At 41.7% G+C, this 21,185-nt stretch overlaps 1 protein-coding gene across 1 annotated transcript in view; it reads right to left on the bottom strand.

The window, feature by feature from the left end:
• The window catches only part of Dync1i1 (dynein cytoplasmic 1 intermediate chain 1), a 312,054-nt gene that overhangs the window by 273,961 nt on the left and 16,908 nt on the right, over positions 1-21,185 (bottom strand). Inside the window, exon 2 of the mRNA XM_059257353.1 lies at positions 4,524-4,640. Within this exon, the coding sequence (XP_059113336.1) occupies positions 4,524-4,631 (108 nt within the window). The 5' untranslated portion in view covers positions 4,632-4,640. The remainder of the gene's footprint in view (positions 1-4,523; positions 4,641-21,185) is intronic.

The following is a 21,185-nucleotide window of genomic DNA, read 5'->3' as shown; positions in this document are numbered from 1 at the left end:
GTTTATTTATTCTGTCTACATTCTTTTGTTGGGCAGATACTATGTGGTAAAGTGTGTGTTAGACACAAAAGAAAAAAATAATATAGAGCTCTACTCTTGAAAATTCCTGTCTCTAGAGGAGTCAGAGGACAGAGACATTAGAGACAAGAACTGAAAAATGGGTGGTGTGCACAATTAATGGTCAAGTAAAGGACAGTATGACAGAAATGGATTAAACTTGCTGTCAAGAGAGTGTGGCCCATAGAGGACTGTGTAAACACAGATTGAGAATCACCAAACTAAAATGCAAAAGTTTCTGAATTTCAACATGATTCCAGAATGCAGAATTCCATACCATGAAATTTTGTTTCATGAAAAATATTATTTTAATCATTATATAAAATATATCTAGTCTATGTGTATAAGGTGTTTGTGAAACATAAATGAATTTCATGTATAAATTTAGGTCTCCCAACACATTTCCAACTTGTGTACATGCAAACATTCCCAAATCTGAAAAATAAAATCCAAAGTAGGAAATTTTTTTTCTGAACCATTTCAGATAAGATATATTAAATTATAGGCTAATTAGGCTGGAATATGGTTTTAGAGAGAAAAAAAAGTGGGGAAGAAAAGCCTTCTCTTCTACTTCTCCAGACCATGATGATGCTTGTAGATTGTGGGAACAGAATGCTCCCCAGGTTCTGAGTTCAAACCAGGTGTCTGGTGACAGGATCCTGCTTAAAGCTAGAGACAAAAGGAGGCTAGTCTTGTACATTGAGGCTATTTCTTCATTTGAAAAAAGATCAGAATAAATTAGTTACAGATTTCTTTCCTATATAAAATAGTGTAGCCTCTGGGCTGGAGAGATGGCTCAGCAGATAAGATCTACTATGTTTGCACACGGGCTGAGTCTGGTTCCCAGCACCCACATCCAGTGGCTCACAAACACCTGTAACTCCAGTTCCAGGGAGAATTTTACACCTCTGGGGTCTATAGAAACTGCTCTCAAATGCACTTACACAAACATACACATACACACACACACACACACACACACTTTTTAAAAATAAATAAACCTGTAAAAAACACTATAACTTCATGAGGGTACTTGGAAAATAAGATCCCACCTGATCAAGGTATATGTATACATCTATCTTATAGGCTCCTTCACTCACTAGTCTCTCAGAAGCACAGTAAGAGCTGTTTCTTACTATGGTGTTTAATCTTGATTGGCATCCTGATGGGATTTATAAACACCTAGGAGACACATTCTAGGCATGTCTACGAGAGTGTATCAAGAGAGAAAAACATATGCTGAATGTGTGTGGCACCATCCCATGATGGGCTGGTGTTCTGAGTTGAATGAAAAGGAGAACACATATGGGGTACCAGCATTCATCACTCTCTGCTTCCCAACTGTAGACATAATGTGACCAGCTGCCTTATGCTCTAGTCACTGCAACTAAAACAGCACTTGCCGACACACCTTCCCCACCTTGAAAGACTTTATCTCCTTAAATTGAGCTGAACGAAACCTTTCTCTCCTTAAATTGGCTTTGTAAGGTATTTGGTCACAGCAATAAGAAAGGTTACTATGGTTCATTGGCCCATTTCTCTATACTATCCATTGCTCTCTAGTATCTTTGGGAATTTATACAGAACTCTGTCAAGAAGACAAGTTCCCAGAGACCCTCACTAAAGATTGTTCTGTGAAGGGCAAATGTCTGTGTGTAACCACCAGGCTTAACACTGCCTGTCTGGTGGCACTGGCTGTTCAGAATAAATGGAGCCAGAACCATTTGCAAAGGACATTTAAACAGGGATGTGAGGTGGCTCCATGGTGTGGTGATTTTAATAAGATGTCACTCATACTCTCAGGCTCGAATACTTGGTCCTCAGTTGATGAAACTGTTTGGGGGCACCTAGGGGGTATGGTCTTGCTGAAGGAAGTGTGTCACTGGAGATGGGCTTTGAGGTTTGAAACTCCTCCACCATCCTACGTTTACTCTCTCTGAGACATGAGCCTGTGAGCACTCAGCTTTTCCTGTTCCCATGCTCCCCCTTTCTCACCCCTTCCCTGCCATGATAGTGATAGGTTATTTATTTACTTACTTACTTATTTATTTATTTATTTATTTATTTATTTTACATTTTACATATCAACCAGAGTTCCCCCTTCCTCCCTTCCTCCTGTGCCCCCTCCCTCTTCCCCACCCCATCCACTCCTCATAGGGTGTAAGGCCTTCCTTGGGGAGCCAACACAGGCTGCCATACCAAGTTGGGGCAGGACCAAGCCCCTCCCCACTGTACAGTGATGTGTTTTTATCTCTCTGGAAATGTAAGCCCCAAATAAACCCGTCTATGAGTAGGCGGACTGCTGTCTTAGGTTCAATCACTGGGACCCACATAGTGGAAAGAGTGAATGTGCTCCACACATTTTCTGCAGCACACAAGTGTTCCACTCTCATCCACTCATCAAATAAACAAATAAGTGTTTTTGTTTGTTTGTTTTACAGATGCTGAAATGGTACAAAGAAAAGAGCTTCTTGAGGGATGCTAGAGTGTGCAGAAAGGAGATTTAAAGCCAGAGCAGACCTTAAATATAATACAGCCAGTGCATCCCAAGATTGAGTCCTGACTTAGATCTTCTGAATGGAGCTGAGCATGGATGTGTAGGACTGTGAATTGCTGTTGTGACTCTGAACTGCCCTGTCCCTTAAGAAATGGAGACAGAAGTCCTTCTGCAACTTGAATTCCAGAGGTGCATGGAGGCCAGAAACATGCAGAAGCTCCTGGAAGCTCCTTTTGATATGCAGGGGGTGAGACTTTTACTTCTCAAAACTACTTAGTGTACCAGAAAAAAAAAAAAGAAAGAAAAGAAAAGAAAAAGAAAGCTAGCCTCCATCTGCTTGGTTGGCCTGTGATTCCCCCAAAATGTGTAAAATGAAAAAGATAGAGCAGACAGCCTAATTTGGAACCAGATTTCCTATATCACATCACAATTCACAGTAATTCTGAGAAATTCAAGTCGGATATTAGAATGTCAGTTTAAAAGGAAACCCATTATTAGCAGGGAATAGCAGGTGCTTTAAAGATACAGTAGCTGTTGACATTTGAAAGAAGGGAAACATAATCACATAATGCTTTCTTTGGGCTTCCCGTGGAAATGAATAGCCATTCCTTGTCAGTTCTCACCTCGATTTCACCCACAACCTGCATACATGACAGCAAAGATCTCTCAGGGAAAACCATTATGTAGGATAGCAAGGACAAGCATACCATCACATCAGTCACTGTATGAGACACAAAGAGGTGGGAGAAGCCAGAAGCTGAAATGCAACGGCAATTACTGAAAAATAATAAACATTGTAAATCTGTTATTTTCCTCTCTTAAACTTGTAGAATGAAACAGCATTTATTTAGATTATGAGGCATCAAAGCATTTTCTTTTTCCTGGGGGAGGGGGAACCAATTGCTGTGTGGGGAGCAGTCCCAGTTTCTCTTTATGTAGGCATATCACCTTGTACAAAGTTTCCTTTCTAGAAAACTATTCACAAATATCTTTGCCATCTGGTTTTTGTGCATCAAATGGGCTATTTCTACACTTACAAAAAATGGAGAATAAAAAATACATCACTTCTTGGATCGAGATGGTAGAAGACACATGACAGGCTTTGAATTTGGGGTCAAGAGTCTTTGACCCTTAAATTTATCAGGAGAAAAGCTGCCTGACTGAAAGTCCTTGCTATTTGGACAAAAGAAATCTTTTGGTGACAGCAGAAAAGCCCCTCCTGCTACAACACTTAACACCGTGCTCTGTGGTATCCACCCACCTTCCCACCCGATTCCTACTTAACCAAGCTGAGGATTCTTTCTTATTGATCACAGGAAATGCATGCATGTAGGAATCACAGGAAATCCACTGTCATTGTTTTCTAAAATGTTCATCCTGTTAGTTTTTGCAAAAATAAATAGATTCTCTTCCTTCTTTCCTTCCTTCCTTCCTTCCTTCCTTCTTTCCTTCCTTTCTTCCTTCCTTCTTTCCCTCCCTCCCTCCCTCCCTCTCTCTCTCTCTCTCTCTCTCTTTCTCTCTCTCTCTCTTTCTCTCTCTCTCTCTCTCTTTCTTTCTTTCTATCTTTCTTTCAACACTAGCACAGGTATGAACTACATTCTAAGTTCTAGGCTGTGGGAGGGAAGGCCATCCTAACCTTAGCAGTTCCATGAAGTAAAAACCAACCATTGTTGCCCAAGTAAGGCTAGGAGAACATGGTCCAGAAAGATTAAACAATATCCAACATCAAAGAGATCATGGACCACTTTTAGGGTTCTCTTCAAATCCAGGGTGAACCTGGGCGTGCAAACTTTTGAGCCATGTAGGACTCCTGACAGCACTGACCAGGAAGGGGTGACTTCCTTCTTCAGAGTGTGCAGATACACGCTCACACTTCATTCCAATTTCTCAGGGGTCCTTTTTGTCCTGCTAACTGGTCTCTCCGGCCCCAGTGACCCTTTGACCCCATTACGCCCGGACCCAGCCTCACCTCTTTCCTCTTCCGTTCTTCCTCCTTTCGCTTCTTCTCCTCTCTTATCTGGGCCAAGCGCTGCTTTTTGCGCTCCAGCTCAGCCTTTAGGTCGCTCTTGTCAGACATCGTTGCTTCCTTGGAGAAAAGGAGGGAGAGAAAGTGAGACTCCTTAAGCAATCTTTTTGTGGTGTCGCTGCAAAATCGTTCAAAAGGGAATGCAACTTGCAAATGTGGCTTGGGGGAAGAACGGGCTGTATTATTTAGTCTGTGTTGAAGAAAAGAAAGAACTTAAGTTTGGTCTAACTCTATATGATTCTTTTCCTATTATGTATCCATAAATGACTAGAGAAATTCGATGTTGTCATCTGGGTTGAAGAAGAATAGCAATTCACTTCCAGGGGAGCAACATGCTTTCTGTACAAGTTTCTTCACAGATAAATAAAAGGAGAGAGTGAGGATCAAAAAAAAATCATCAGGACGACTTCAAGTTGGGATGCTAATGGAGCAATTCATCTCCACACCACACTAAGAAAATAGTCTGTTGGGAGCCCTAGAGTGTGCCCAGCTCAGATATCTGTGGACTGGATAAACAGTCCTCCATGGAGCTTAGGAAAATTTCATTTTGCCTAACATGACATGCATTCTGAAATGCTATTTTTTTCCTGTAAACTCCCAAACTGTCACATTTAATTTCATCTGCCAAATAACTCTATTTCTATAAACTTTCATTTGCATGCTAAATGTAATATTCCTTATTTTGGCACTGACCTCTTTCAAAGTAAAGGGTGTTGATGTACATAAGAAATAGGAGCTAACCTTTGTTGAACACTTAGGAAAATGTATCCACACAAGGTTCAATTTTATATACCTTTTTAAAGAATACTTATTTCATGTGTATTATTGGTGTGCCTCCACATACATTTGTGTACCACATGCATTTTTGGGTCTACGGAGGCCAAAAGAGGCCATTGGATTCCCTAGAACTGGGGTTCCAGGTGGTTGTGAGCTGTGTAGGTACTGGGAACCCAGGTCCTCTGCAACAGCAACAAGTGCCCTAACTGCTAAGCTATCTCTCCAGCTCTGAGGTTTAACTTTAACTTTGTCATGACAATGTTCATGATAATGGGGCCAGAAGCATTTTCAGACACAAGAGGTTGGGAGAAGACTGTTATCAGATACCAATGATTATACACTCTTCCATCTTTCTTCCTGCAAACAAGCAAGGAGGAAACCCACAGGATTGGAGGCCATGCAGGCACTATATGGTGGAACCTAAATTCAAGCTTTCATGTGCTGTGATCCACTACACACACACACACACACACACACACACACACACACACACACACACACAAGCCCTGAAGTTTAAGCTCAAAGTAATGCACACCAAAACCAACCAACCAACAAATAAATAACAAAGATCTGGGGGCACAGACCAGGGTGAGCATAGTGGAGCTAGCAGAATTTGAAGGGGATGCCCAGCAATATCAGGAACTCACAAATGAAGGGAAAATTGGGATGCACAAAGATGTGGGAAAACGAGAAGCCTGGAGTGTGTGTACAAGAGAAGTGAGGAATCCAGATAAAGAAATAGAAACGTCAATTGAAGTGTTTATGTGTGTGTGTGCGTGTGTGTGTGTGTGTGTGCGTGTGTGTGTGTGTGCGTGTGTGTGTGTGTGTGTGCGTGCGTGTGTGTGTGTGTGTGTGTGTGTGTGTGTGTGTGTAAGCAATGGCAAAACCTGAGAAAAACAGAAAAAAAAATGAGTTCTATTTGGTACAGTGGGCCAATCACAGCAGCTCCTGGAAAGGCAGAGGGACAAAATAAAAAAGGACTTTGCCCAACCTATTCTTGTCCCTGCCTGTATGACAACAGGAGCAGACACTAGAAATTAGACAAGCTGCTGGGAGACTGGTGCCAGCAACACTGATTCTCCTGCACCTGCTGGGGGGGAAGTGGACTCAGAGGCAGCAGTCCAGGCTGTGGCTTGCACAGCCAGGTGATGGAGCCCTTCATGGGGCGGGCGTGGGGTGGCGGGGATGAAGGATATGGAAGGAAAAGAGGAAAATTGTACAACAATTTAGCTTTGAGAAAGCAAAGAAGATGGCACAGATATTGCAAGGAGAAGACCAAAATGGAAATATCAAACAAAAACAATGCTTAGTCTGTGCACAATAACCAACAACCTTTGAGCATGCTGACATTGGGTATCAATGGACAGAATTACAGCCACACAGCTGATACATCAAAATGGAGCCCAGGGGCAGAAGCTCCGGAATAAAGCTTGAAGCCCTTCACCTGTACAGGACTTAAAACCAGAGACACAAGTCCATACCGTGTAGCCAGCCTGAGAAAGAGAGCAGAGAGAAAGTGCCCGTCCAAGCTCCAGCTCCAGCTGACAGCGGCGTGGTGGAGTGTGGGCCTATAGATACATTTTTCATCATTACTTCTCCTTTTATGATTGAAAGTGGACAGAAGTAACAAAAGTGGAGTTTTTCAGTGAAATACTGGTGGCTAACAATGTTCAACAGCAAGATGTGAGATGCCTGGCAGGGAAAAGGAACGATGCTACTTACAAAAGCTGTCTGAGAAGCTACCTTGCTCTTAGCCCATGGGGACTAATCTATTGTAATTGATGGGGTTAAAATTTTTCTTTGGTCAAAGTATAATATGTAACATAATATATATAAATATGAAAATCACTGAGCAATAGCTGTGTTGTCCTAAGCTGAAAGCAAACAGGAGAAACTTCTAGAGCGTTCAGTTCTCCCCTTCTCTATCTCTCCTCAACTATTTCCTATGTTTTCCCAGTCAGAATAGCCTGACGCCACTTTAGCTACATATTACCACCATCTGGAACAAGCTACATTCCAACAGCGTTCTATATTGGCTGTGACTTTTTCGTTATTAACTTTCTTCTTTGATAATTTCATGTGTACATATGCACACACACATACATATATGCTGATGACTCTCATCTCCCATCTCCTCTTATTTCTCTCCCACCCCATGTCAACAACGCTTGCTCCTCCTAACAAATCTCTTTCTCACCTTCATGCTTTTTTCTTTGCCTTACGACCCACTGATTTTAACCAGGGTCGTCTCTGTGACCAAGAGTTTGGAATTGTCCACTGGTATCTGATGGGCTCCCTGGTATGTACACAGCTCAAGACACTGACTGTCGTTCCCTTAGAATCCATGGGTAACCAACGGTTCAACAGGGAGGGGTAGGACGCCCTAAGAGCTCATCCCCAATCCATGACTGACTATTGACAGGTTTAGTCTTATGCAGGTCACCACAGCTGCAAAGTTTAATCACAAGAGGAATTGGCTTGTATTCTCAGTGAGGTACAGGATAAGGAGGCAGCATGAGCAAGCAGGCAGATGTGTGTCTGACGATGCTAATTACTAATGTTAGCATTCTAAGCCATAGAGATAATACTACCAAGACAACACAAAAGGCATTGACGAGACTTAAGGAGTGCTTTAAGTTTGGAAGCTCATCTCTTTTAACTGTAGTGGAGCCGCACTGTGGAAGGACACAGCTCCAGAGGGCCTGACTACGTATTGATTTTTTTGGAACCATTCCAAACTAGACACTTAGCATTCACCCCCAGGGGAATAAAAAACCTCAATAGGATGCCTCATAAAGGGTTTGTAAAGTAGATAGTTTGGAAAATGAATGGGCTTTCACACATAGTGCGATGCCTTACATGGTGACTTAAATGCCATGTCAGTGCTGACCTCCATAGGATCTCCCAAGATGGGGGGGGCTTTTTAGTCCCACCCTCTATATCTCCCTGCACATCAAAGCAACTTCGGGTAGGAGGGAGAACAAAACTTGAGGAATGTGAGTTAAAGAACCCCATGGCAATTATGACACTCTCAGTCCAAAAAATATAAGTCACACTAGAGCTGACCCTGTTGGTGGAGGGTGCAAGTGAGCTGGCCCTGAGGTCATGAGACTAGGAGAGCTGACCCTCCTCCCCTTCATATGCCATGTTGTGGCATGGGTGAGGAAAAGATGCCCACCCCCACCCCTTGCCACCTGCTGCAGGTGAGAGAGTTGGCCTTGGGGGCATGAGAGCGGGAGAGCCCCTCACTAACTGCAGCACTCAGGAGAGTAGGCCTTGCACCTCGGCTGGACAACACAGTAGAGCTGGCCCTGGTAGTGTGGGTGTGGGTGAGCTGGACCTGAGGGCACAGGAGCAGGAGAACTGAACCCACTCCTTGCTGCCTGCTGCATTGGGTGAACTAGCTGGGGCAGTGCTGAAGAGCTCACCTGGATGGTGACGATGAGGGAAAGCTGGTTGTGGTGGTATTGTGTTCCCCGAAATATTGTGCACCCTAATAAACTCATCTGGGGTCAGAGACAGAACAGCCACAATATTAAACATAGAGGATAGGCAGTGGTAGCACACGCCTTTAATCCTAGCATTCCAGAGGCAGAAATCCATGTGTTCAAGGATACAGCCAAACATGGTGACTCACGCCTTTAATCCCAGAAAGCAAGCCTTTAATCCCAGGGAGTAATGGCAGAAAGCAGAAAGGTATATAAGGCGTGAGGACCAGCAACTAGCAGCTTTTGGCTGGTTAAGCATTCAGGCTTTCAAGCAGCAGTTCAGCTGAGAGCCATTGGGATGAGGACTCAGAGGCTTCTAGTCTGAGGAAACAGGATCAGTTGAGGAACTAGTGAGGTGAGATAGCTGTGTCTTGTTCTGCTTCTCTGATCTCCCGGCATTCACCCCAATACCTGGCTCCAGGTTTGATTTTATTAATAAGACCATTTAAGATTCATGCTACACTGGTGGGCCAACCAGCTCAGCTACCACCCAATCCCAGAACCAGAGCTATGAGTTGGCCCACCCTAATATCCACCTCATCTATGAACTGCCAGAGCATGTGAATGGGCTGGACCTGAAACTCCAAAGCTGCAGGATCTCCATGACACAAGGCAACAACAGGATATTCAAGAGGAGTCCCAGTGAGGGTACAGCATCAATAGTATAGCAGAAGTCAGAGGCCTTGAACCAGACCAATGGCTCATTGCAATGGACATATTAGTAAAGATGCATGGACTACAGGGTATACTCTGCAACCCATCCCCACTACAGCTTCCACACCAAGATTTTGTTTGTTTGTTTGTTTGTTTGTTTTTGTTTTTTGTTTTTTTGGGGGCCTTTCTTTTAAATTTTATTTTATTTGGGGTGGTACAAGGGCAGAGTGCAGAAACAAAGGGGTGGGGAGATGGATGGGAATGGGATGCATGATGTGAAATCCACAAAGAATCAATAAAAAATCAAAAAAAAATACAAGTCAGCGCCACCTCTATTAACTATTGCTCTCCTCACACACATGAAAAGTTGCATTTTTCTTCTCTTATAGAGGTCAGGAAGACAGATCCTGCATATCTCCGAGAACAGGCATTTCCCCCTCTACCATAGACTATTCTCCCACCCATTATCCCGTTCAGGACTTGCCTCCAGTGGACTTAGGGTCAGTTGCAGCTGAACTTCACTCAATTCTATCCCTTCTGGGATCAATGAATGCACCCTCCTCTTCCACCGTGCCTTCTCTGATTCCCAGAGCAGAGTTCCTTAATCTCATGTTCTCTCACATTAGTCTCTTGTGCTGTACTCTTCACTGTGTCCATTGCCAAATTCGCCCTTCCCGTGTTCCTCCTCATCCTCCCGCATCTGATCTCCCACCCCAAACACTTCCAGTGTCGGTATAATGGAACACACACAGGCCTACCTCACCTTTTCTGTTTCTTCATCTACCTAACGACACTGGCCCCAAAACAGACAGTTCAAGGTTCAACTCATGTACCCCATTTCCTCTGGATTCCAAACACCAATCACCACCCAGGCTGTCGTTTTTCAGGTCCCAACAGTTTCTAATGCCTTTTTTGTTCCCTGGTTTGTTCTTCAGTTCCTCTTCACATCCACTCTCCCCAGCCTCGGACTCAGTTTTTGCCATTTTGGCTTCTGTTTGTCTATGGTCACAGCAAACTGCCGTGCTTTTGATCTCAATTAATGTAAGTAAAGAGCCCACAACAGTGTCTGACAGATATTAAACACTCACAGGACTTAATTTCTTTTCTGCCAATACTCCTTCATCTCCTCCACAGTGCTGGACAGTTTACATCAACTTGACACAAACTAAAATCATTTGAGAGGAGGGAGTCTCAATTAAGAAATGCCTCCATGAGATCAAGCAGTAGGCAAGCTTGAGGATTTTCTTAGTTAGTGGTGGATGGGGGGGGGGGGCGCAAGCCCATTGTGGGTGGTGTTATCCCTGGGCAGGTCCTGGGTTCTATAAGAAGGTGAGATGAGCAAGGTATGTTGAGCAAGCCAGTAAGCAGCACCCCTCCATGGCCTCTGCATCAGCTCCTGCCTCCAGGTTTCTGCCCTGTTTAAGTACCTGTTCTGACTTTCTTTGATGATGAACAATGATGTGGAAGTGTAAGCCAAATACACCCTTTCCTCACCAAGTTGCTTTTTGTCATTGTATTTCATCATAGCAACAGTTCCTCAAACTAAGACATCTACTTTGCTTTATTTCTATTATTATTATTACCAGTTACTAGTAGTATTGATTTTCATGCCAATCCTATCCCACATCACCAGTTCCACTCTAATTCATCATTCAGAGCTCTCAACAATTAGAAAGTGTTGCTAGAGGAATAGGCTACACATTGGAGGTATAGCGTATTACTGAATCAGTCAGTATCAGAAGGCCAGAATCCAGGAAAGTCTATCTATGTGCCTGAAAGTCTAAGTCACTTCAGAGGGAATAGAAGGCCTCTACCTATGGGAGACTACTAAGTGAGGTAAAAACAAAGGGTGTGAGAGGTGTGACACAAAGGAAAAGCTACTTTAAAAATGAAATGCATTGGATGCAATAATTTAGTTAATTTTGTGAATGTAGGGATTACAGGAGAAGCTGGACAGACATCCTACTCTGCACTACCCATTTGCTCCCAAGGAGCATGAGTTTCAACAGAGGACAGACTAGGAGAAACGGAATTGAGAGAATGAGAAAGTGAAAGGAAAAGGTAGACCCTGAGGGAGGAAGGGAGTCCGGTCACAGTCATGACTCCTTACAGCTTCCCTGGCGACTCCCGCACAGTTCTTAAGTCCATCCACATCCACGCGGAAATGAAAACCTTCAGCTTGTCTGGATGCCAAGAATAAGAGCCAAGCCCCTTGAGTTCCCAGTTGTTCATGACCCCATACTCCAGTCTTCCTTAGAACCAAGCCTCTGCAGGAGAAACCATGGGGTTAGCTCTGTTTACACAGCTGCTCAGTAACAGCCTCTCCTAAGGCTGGGCTTTTGAACAATACGGATCTCTATTTCCTTTGGTTGTCTAGGTTGGCAGCAGCTGGAGATTCCATTTCTAATGCGGGCATACATGAATGTATTTTTAAGCTTAAGGTTGGAATTCTATAAGGTTTAAGTCACTGCCTAGCTGTTGCCAAAGGTATTGAAAAATACACAGCCCTAAGTTCTCTTTTCCTGTCTGAAATCAGTTGCTCTCATCAGGCCTCTACTACCAGTTATTGGACTTTCCATCTGCCACCAGGTATGTGTAAGAAATCTGATCATTCACGGGCTAGTCTTACCTGCCTGGTTCCTCATGAAGTACAGCTCCTTCCACTTGGAAAGGAAACCAAGAGTGGATACAAACCACAAACGTTAACGCATTTTCCCAGCTACATCTCACAATTAAAAAAATGCAGATATCTCAGTTAGGAGTGGGCTGACAAAAGATTTACAGAGGACATTCGGTATTTTTGTAGTTGTAGCACTAGATATGGATCTCAGAGCCCCGTACATGCTTGCACAAGTGATCTATCATGGAGCTAAATGCACAGCTCTGCCTTCTAAAACTGTGCACACGCACATGCGTATATGGAGGCCAGAGAAGCTCTGTGGTCATTCCTTAAGTACTCTCCACCTTCTCTCAGAGACAGGGTCTATCTGCCAGTCTGGAATTCACCAAGTATGCTAGGCTGCCTAGCCAGGGAGACCAAGGGATCTGCCTGTCTCTACTGCTTGAGCTCTGGGATTAAAAACACATGCCTCCATGCCCAGCCCTTCCTTGGTGGTGGTGTATTTTTTTTAGTGTGGATTCAGGAAATTGAACTCAGGTCCTCAAGGCAGGCACTTTATCACCTGACCTACCTTTCGAGCCTATTTTTTAGATTTTTACAGCCATCAGAAGACTAGGAAGATACTAATGATATTTATTGCATAATAGGACAGTAGTCAGGCCTAGTTATACTGTACAAAAGAAGCTCTCAAACATTCTCTGCACCTGCTTATACTCCCCTTATAAAGTGGTCCTATAAATTATCACGTACCTCAAATGGCTTTTGCTTATATGGGTCATATCTATTAACATAAACTATGTTAAGCACTAAAGCTAATACAATTTAAATATTCTTAATAATGAATTTTAGAACAACACACGACATTGTTACTTAAAAATGTTGTCTTCTAAGACAAAAAAAATAGCAGAGTGTGACATTTTTACAATTTTACATATCTTTTAAATAGCTAAACAGAAATCAGCTGGATTCTCGTGGTTGCTTCCGTGCAGTTTGTTGTGATGTGCTATTTTAGTTGAAGTAGATGAAGACAATCTGGCCTCACATAGATATGCAGCCTGAGAAAGGAAGGTTCCACTAGTCTCCTCAGGTAATTCCAGGCTTCCTTCAATTTGGCATCAAAAGTCAACAAGTAGTGTGGTTCCTTGAAGGGCAGCTGCTATTTGTGTATCAATTACATCAATCAATGAACTTTTCGTTCACTGAACTTCTGTTACATTAAAGTCTACTCATCTATCTTGCATGTTGAATGAATCTTTTAGCAATGCATGTTTTTTCTAATGCCATATAATGGTTATTTGCTAAAAAAAAAAAGTCAATAATTAGAAAATATTGAACTTTCCAAACTCCCCAAACTGTTGGCGTATTTCATTCATAATATCCAAAAATTAAACTGAATACTGTTACTATCAATGTCTTCATAAAGCTCTCCAGGGCTTGTAAAACTCTCAAGTTCATGGAGGGGGTGGCAGCTAAAAGCTCCCCTTGATTTTATTTTGTGCTTAATAGCTCAAATTTTATCGTTAGCAAAAATTTATGACAAAAAAAAATGTCAGCTGTGCTCTCATAAAGACAAGCTCATGAACTGATTTTGAGAGATATCTCATGACACCCAAAGCCTTGCATGTGCCATGTGTTTGTATTCCCTATGCCAGGCAAGAGTGTTAATATCAGGCAAGAGCGTTACCACCTAGCTCCATCCCCAGCCCCTAAAGGGTGTCTTGCTGCTTAGCTGGGGTAGGCAAGTGGGAAATTTTTCATATATAGTTCTGTGGGAACTTTTCCTCAAGGACCTGACCTTCTCGTTCTTCACACCATGTTCTAAGCTCACTAATTTTTTCCCCACTATTTCTAAATTATTTTACTTTGCTAAGCTCTTGAAACCCCAAGTTCATAGTCTTTCAGCTGCTGTCTCAAAGAAACACAAATAGTATTTATGAAAACAAGAGGCAACATTTTGAACTCACAATTCAAACAACTACAAGGCTTTTTCTTAAGACAACCACTAAATGTTGGTAGGCAACAGCAAAGTTGTACATTTTCTTTGCCACACAGAGTGAAAGTTTAGGAATGGTAGTATTTGTTCTGCTCATGAAGGACAATCTTAAGCACACTTGGGCTTCTTTTTAAGCTATGATTATGTAGTAATAGATTTGCTACCATCACCAGTGATGCAATACCCCTACCCTGGGTTATACTTAGGTACAAGCAATTAAACCCAAGATTTTTTTTATATTCTCCCTGCAAATATCAACACAGTGAAACATGACAGATAATATCTTAGTGTTATGAAAAGTCTTGACACTTAACATACTAAGTGTGTGTTGGAGCCTGAAAAGATCCCCAAGTTGCACTCTTTCTTAACCTCATTCTAGTAATATGTAGTTGATTCTAAAACTTGCAGAGACATTGACTTAGCAAAATGCCATTATTTAAGACATAACCCTGGAGAACAAATTTGAGCTTGTTCTTTTAAGGGAAAGACTAAGTGAAAGACACAGTCGTGAAATCAGCAAGCATAGAAATACAAATTGGATACAGAAATTCTACAAAAGAAAACAGTTTAGAAATACCAGGAAGATTTATGACCTCTGACACACAACATGAAGAATAATAGGGAGAGAGGATAAGGCCTTGAGAAAGATTTCCCAAAGACTTGCATGTGAAAGATGTCTCACTTGCTACCCAGCCAAGAGGTAAATACGAATGTGAACCAAGAAACCTTTTCAGGGACAAGATGTAGCTCCATGGTAGAGCTCTTGCCTTCTTGAGCAGGTCCTGGGTTCTACTCTGAATACCAAAAGAAAGATTTTTTTCTGTGTCCCCATTCCTGCCCATTTCCCACCTTCCCCCAATGTGCATGGGTACACATACATATGCACACGCGCGCGCGCGCGCACACACACACACACACACACACACACACACACACACTTTAAGCCAAGGAAAACTCTTCTTAAAAGGCTTTTGGAGTGGACACTATTTGGTCTCCTTTCAGTTTACTCTTTCTATCACTCTATCACCTCCTCGTGGCAGAACATGTGAATTGCAATGAAATCCTTTGCCTGTGGAATTTGTAGGTGCATCATCAAAACCAATATTGAGTGGTCTTCAGGACTCCATGAGTTTTATCTACCTAGGGAGAATCTAGTTTCTTGAATGACAACTGCTAGAGTAAAACTATCTCATCTCAACATATACACAGAATTTCAAACATCTATATTGAGTTTCTATATGCCTCTCAATTTTTATATATACTAAATTCTTAACTAAAAAAATGAGGTGATATTTTCAAAGTAAGCCTTTCTTTGTTCATGATGAATTTCTGAGGTATGTTATGATTGTCATGTCTGTGTACTGTCACTAGTCCTTCTTTATTTGCTTCCTGATTCTCAACAGCCAAATTGCCTCCTTAAGCTGAAATCTGAGCATTGGAAATTGCACTACATTAAACAGGAGCGACTCAAGCACTCAGCATAGAGGCCCATTATTCTAGAGAGCAAAATCAATCCGTAGGGAATCTGTCCTCATCTAGTTAACAGAGTCGGAATGAGAGCTCTTAAATCTTAAAGGACTCCAAAGCCCTTGTTATCTTTGCCAAAAAGTTGAAAAATCTCTGTTTTATTTCTGACCCCTACAGTGCATTTCATTAACTTAGAGATTCTACATGATTCCCTTTGAAAAGGGAATTGTTCCTCAATTAAGAGAATCAGCCATTCATATCTTAGAGTACCTCCCCTCAGGAAATGCTCAGATGATATCAAGAGTCCTTAGAAAATGAGAATTTCAAGTATAATCTTTGAATGCATACAAAACCAGAGATCGAACAGTTTGGACAACTATAGAGAAGTATTGTAGAATTGTATCTATTAAAATTAGGGCAGAAAAAGAACAAGAAAATGGAATCACAAGTAAGAACATGGGAGCCCTCTAGAGAATATCAAAAGGAAATTCAGCAGGAAAATGGACTTTGCAAAAGGAGTCTTGGGTCAAAACATCTGGAAAGGCTGAGTCAACTGCCTTGGTCAGGAATTCGGCCAGGTAACCAAATCAACAAGACAGGTACTTCGCATAATATGAAAATATATCTCTCTGGTCCTAAAGATGTTCATCAGTATAAACAGAAGAAATGTCCAATCTAAGTGCTCTCAAGAAGCACATGGTAAGAGGCAACTTCTCCACAAACCCTGATGTAAGCTGCATTTGGATCTGGCATGTTAGCTCCTCAGCATCACACTGGACCTTCAGTAGGCATACAAAATGCACATACCAGGTAGATTAAAAGAGGCTCTTGTCTATTGACTTCTATGTTGTTATCTTTCATGGATCAGCTGATACCACTAGCTAAAAGCCTACCCACCAGAAGTAAACACAAACTTTTACACATCCATGCTTCTCTTTGTGTGCACAACGAAACATTTCATGTCATCTGCTAGCCTTGGATAAGACTAACCACGGCTCTCACAGACTTTTCAGAGCCCTCTAACCCTCAGATTCTCCACCTTGTTTCTAGTCCATTGCTGGGAATTTCCTTGCACTTCCCTGCTTCTGTTTGGCCAGGTGGTTGTGGTTATAAGGTCTATGGTGAGGGACTTCTTCCTTCAAGCAGTCTCAACCAAGTACCACTCTATGAATCTTCTTACACAATGTTGCCATCTCTAAGTTTTCTGCTTTTCTTCTTCAGCTCCCAAATCCTCAACCTCACAGTACACCACAGACATGTTTCAACAGTCCTCCAAATTTTACTATGTCAAATTTGCAATCTTGCCATCCCTTATCCAGATCCATTCACATTACTCAATGGTAGTCCCCAACACTGCTCATCTGGCAGTCCCTACACTCCATTCACCTTGTATTTTCTTCTTACTAAACACTGTTCCTTATTATATACCCTCCCCAGTGGGTGGGTGACCTTCTGGTCACCCAAATCAGAAGAATAAACTTTCCCCATTATAGCATTCCTATGACATGTACCCAAGCTCCATATTATTGTGCATAAAGCCCTCTTTTCCCCATCTCTCCACCCACAGACTTCAACTTCCTAGTTCTTGTTTTGACATCACATACTAAATAATTCCATGCCATTCTAACTTGGTAAATTTCATAAATGCTCTTCTTATTGCTCATTACCTGATAACTCCAGTTCATCTTTGCATCTCAACTCAGTCAGACACCCCAGAAGGTGTTTATAGGCCATAAAATACAGGAGAGGAAAAATATCCTTTCCTTCTGTCTATCTTAGATTCATTGTCTTGGAACCTTATAACAAACAACAGACTAATAAGAGAGAATTATAGTTTTATTTATGTAAGTTTTACATGGCATAGGAGACTTCTGCCCTCCTATGGGGATGAAGATGTAAGTAAATAGTTAAACCTGTATTTTTAATACAGATTTGATGAAGAATTAAGAGTCACAGACAGGGCTGGTAAGATGACTCAGCTGGTAAGGGAGCTTGCTGCCAAGCCTGACAACCTGAGTTCTAGAACCAGAGGCTGGAAGGATTTATCTGACTCCCTGTACCACACACACACACACACACACACACACACACACACACACACACACACACACACCAAACAAACAAATAAATACATAAATACATAAATGTAATTAATATTTTTTTTGAAAAGTAGTATAACCAAAGGGCAATAAACTAGGGAAGCCTCCCAAGACTCATTCCTCAGATTCTGCTCTGCATCCTTGGTGAGAAATAAGGATGTGCCTTTCTTCTGTATATAGGTAGGGGCACTACTTTAGAGAAGGCCACCTTCTCACCCAAGCTATTTCTCAAATTTCACTAGTTAATGCCACGATCTGTGGGACAATATCCTGAACCATGTCGCAAACATGGGCCAAGCACCGCCCACCGGTGCCCTTGACATCCTGTGCAGGATGCAAGGGAGGCATGTGCGATCATGATACTGAGATTCTGTTGGTGTGATTTCCCCGTCCCGTTACACTTACAGCTCCCCATGCCAGGACCACAGCTAAGTCAGCGTAGTGATGTACCTGCAGCACCAGGTAGTGAGCTCAGCAAACATCTCTTGCTACACAACCACTACATAGGAATGGAGTGCTTTCATGATTTTACTAAGATGCTAGAATCTTCCCATCATCCAGAAATTCCACCAGTATGTTATGCTTTGTAAAGAACAAATCCAAAGAAATTCCCTGGTTACGTTAAAAAAAATCTTTATTTCCACAATGAAGGAAATTCCTTTCTTCACCCACCAGCACCAATGTGCAACAAACACCCACTCCTACCATCACTTTACCTATTAGACTATCTTTTATTAAACTATTGTCATTATAGGTCCACTGATACATTTTTTTCCTGCCTGCTTTACATTTTTAATCTCTATTTCCTGACTCCAAATGGGCTAGTTAGCAAAATCCATTCAACTGGTAATTAACAGCCTGTATTGTTTAATCACAAGTAATAAATTCAGCAGTCTAGGATTTATTGCCCCAAATGCTTTAGAATAAATCAAACTGAAGGCTAGTCTTTCTTTTTAAGACTGTAAAAATAATCTGTGCTTCAGAGCAGTTTTCTCTGTTGCACATAGAGATGTTTTCTCTGAGTTGCTAAGATAACAAATAAATGTATCTAAAAATAAGTGACTTTCAAGCAACCTGGGGCCAATCTTTAACGTAACTGCTAACAAGCAAATCTTTAGATATCACTGGCTTTAGCTGTGACTAGGATTCCTCAGCCTGCTGTTCTTATACACAGGCCATATTTTTCTGTGAAGAGAATTAAACCTTGACAGCATCAGCTAGTAGACCTGTCTACCATGGTCTTCTCTCCTGGTATAGAACGTGGGCAAATTAACCTGCCAGTATCCTTGTATCTTATAAATGAGAACAAATTTAAACAATCGCAATAGAGGAAATCATCCCAAGAGCCATTAGAAAATGAGAGGAGACATGTTTCATGTTTTAAAATGCAGCAAAAATAGAATTTCCTACTCTAAGTCAGCAACATGTATGCTTATAAAAAGTCAAATTCTTTTAATCTTCTAAAAGTAGAAGATATCTCAACATCTTAATACAATAGGCCCCCTAAGCCAACCATAGAATACTTAGGGTTTTACAATTAAGTCCATAAAATTGCAAGGACCACCAAACTCCACAAAACATATGATAAAGACAGAAACAGAGATACAAGAGGACTGTGTAGAGTTTGTCCAAAGTGAACAACTTTGGCATTAAACTTGATTCTTCACAGATGCTTAAGGACTATATGTGTCTATGGTTCTATTTTTCTTTGTCCTTTGACCCACTCTCGTGGTCTTGGTATTTAATTGGGTTGTTCTCTTTCCTTTATATTGTTTCTTTGTTGTAGTCATTCATTTCACATCAGCAGTTTTCCTCCTAGTGTTTGATCTATGGGCGATTAAGAATGAGACAGCTGAGAACAACACCGAGCTACCAAGAACTCCATAAATCAATACAGTCTGTGATGACTCATTTGTCCATAGAGGGAGTGGGCCAAAGCTCCCCAGAGTTGGTGGATTCGACCATTGCAAAAGAAGTAAGGCACAAGAAAGCCTAGGGGAGTGTGCCTCCCAAGTAGAGGACAAAGTATGGACAAAGGTGGGGAGGTAGGGGAGATGACCGGTCTTGAGGGTAAGTAATTTGATGTGGACAGAACATTAAGAACAAAAGAAATGGTGGGAGATATGAGGATGGTAATGCAACCCAAGGTTAGACCCTGAGGTTGAGTTACCCACCACTCTAGTTTGTACAGAAATCAAAGGTAACCTGAAGGGGGGGGGCGTCTTTCAACACTAAACCCAGGTAAGTGGTCACCCCTCAGTGAAAGATCAGCTATGCTGTGTTCTAAAAGGACCTGTAGCTCTCTTCAGGCAGGAGGGGAACAGAAGAATGTTACCAAGTACAACCCTGGATATTTACTTCTATCATAAATTGTATACTACACCATTCTTTTAAAACAGGGATTCCAGTTCATTGCTGAGTTTTGAAATCATGTTATTGGTCATAAGCAGACATTTTGGTTATGAATAGATTAGAAATATTATAGCGCATGCAAATGGAAAAGACTTTCACAGTGTTAGTGTTGGATAGGCGAGCACATACATGTGATTTATTATTGTTTGTGGAAGTTAAAGTGAGAGATCTTTATTGTTTCTACAATTGATAAATTTTAAATTCTAAATTTACCTCCATCCCTGTTCTTCCTCAAGCAATGATTTTCATGCTGTGATACTCCTGAGTCATGGCATTTACACAAGACATCAGGGTGAACAGGGAAGACTGATGACCATTGATGAAGGAGACTGAGCTGGCTCCAACTATTCTAGTAGCCATTATATATGATGTTCACTATCTGGGTACACAAGTAACATGTTACCCACCCACAGGGCACTGGTGAGAAAATCTCACAAAGAATCCCCAGATTAAGTGTCTCTACTTGTTTAAATCTATAAGCAAACAGAAAGAAAATATAGACTCCCTGGAAATGGTAAGGCACATACCCATGGAAGATGTCACTCCAAGATTAACCCACTTTTGTAGCTATTTCTATCATATCTACAAAAGTAGAGAAAACCCATACTGCCCTGCCAGAAATGCAGGCGCAGAGCAAACTCTTGCAGACGATGTCAGCACAAATGCTGAGTGGCACTCCAGGCTTTGGGCATTGGCTATTTGTCCAATCAGCATAATCTTTATACTTTTTTAGAAAGCAAATGGCCATCTGAAAAGCTTCTACAAATACCCAGCCTGCCTGGCCTGACACAGCCTGCCTTGTTTGAATGGATAACTCCATGGTATGAGACAGCGTTCAGAGCAGATTTACCCCTCTCTCAAAAAAGCTTAAACCTGCCTGATACTACATGCATTTTTTTTTTAAAATTCAGAAACTTCAATTTAGCTACAGCCATTTTCAACCATCTGTCTCTCTGAGTGAACATAGGCTTGCATGTATTAGATTTTAAAGAGAACAAGTTTTGGCAGAAAGAATTGTAAAGCGGTAGGGGAATCTTATCATATTAAGGAGTAAGAAAATATGCAAAGTAGCAATTGACACGAGCTCTTCTATCC

This window comes from Peromyscus eremicus, chromosome 3, assembly GCF_949786415.1.
Source record: "Peromyscus eremicus chromosome 3, PerEre_H2_v1, whole genome shotgun sequence".
Taxonomy (NCBI): domain Eukaryota; kingdom Metazoa; phylum Chordata; class Mammalia; order Rodentia; family Cricetidae; genus Peromyscus; species Peromyscus eremicus.
Note: the sequence above shows the minus strand (reverse complement) of the source record. Positions and strands in the feature narration are given on the sequence as shown.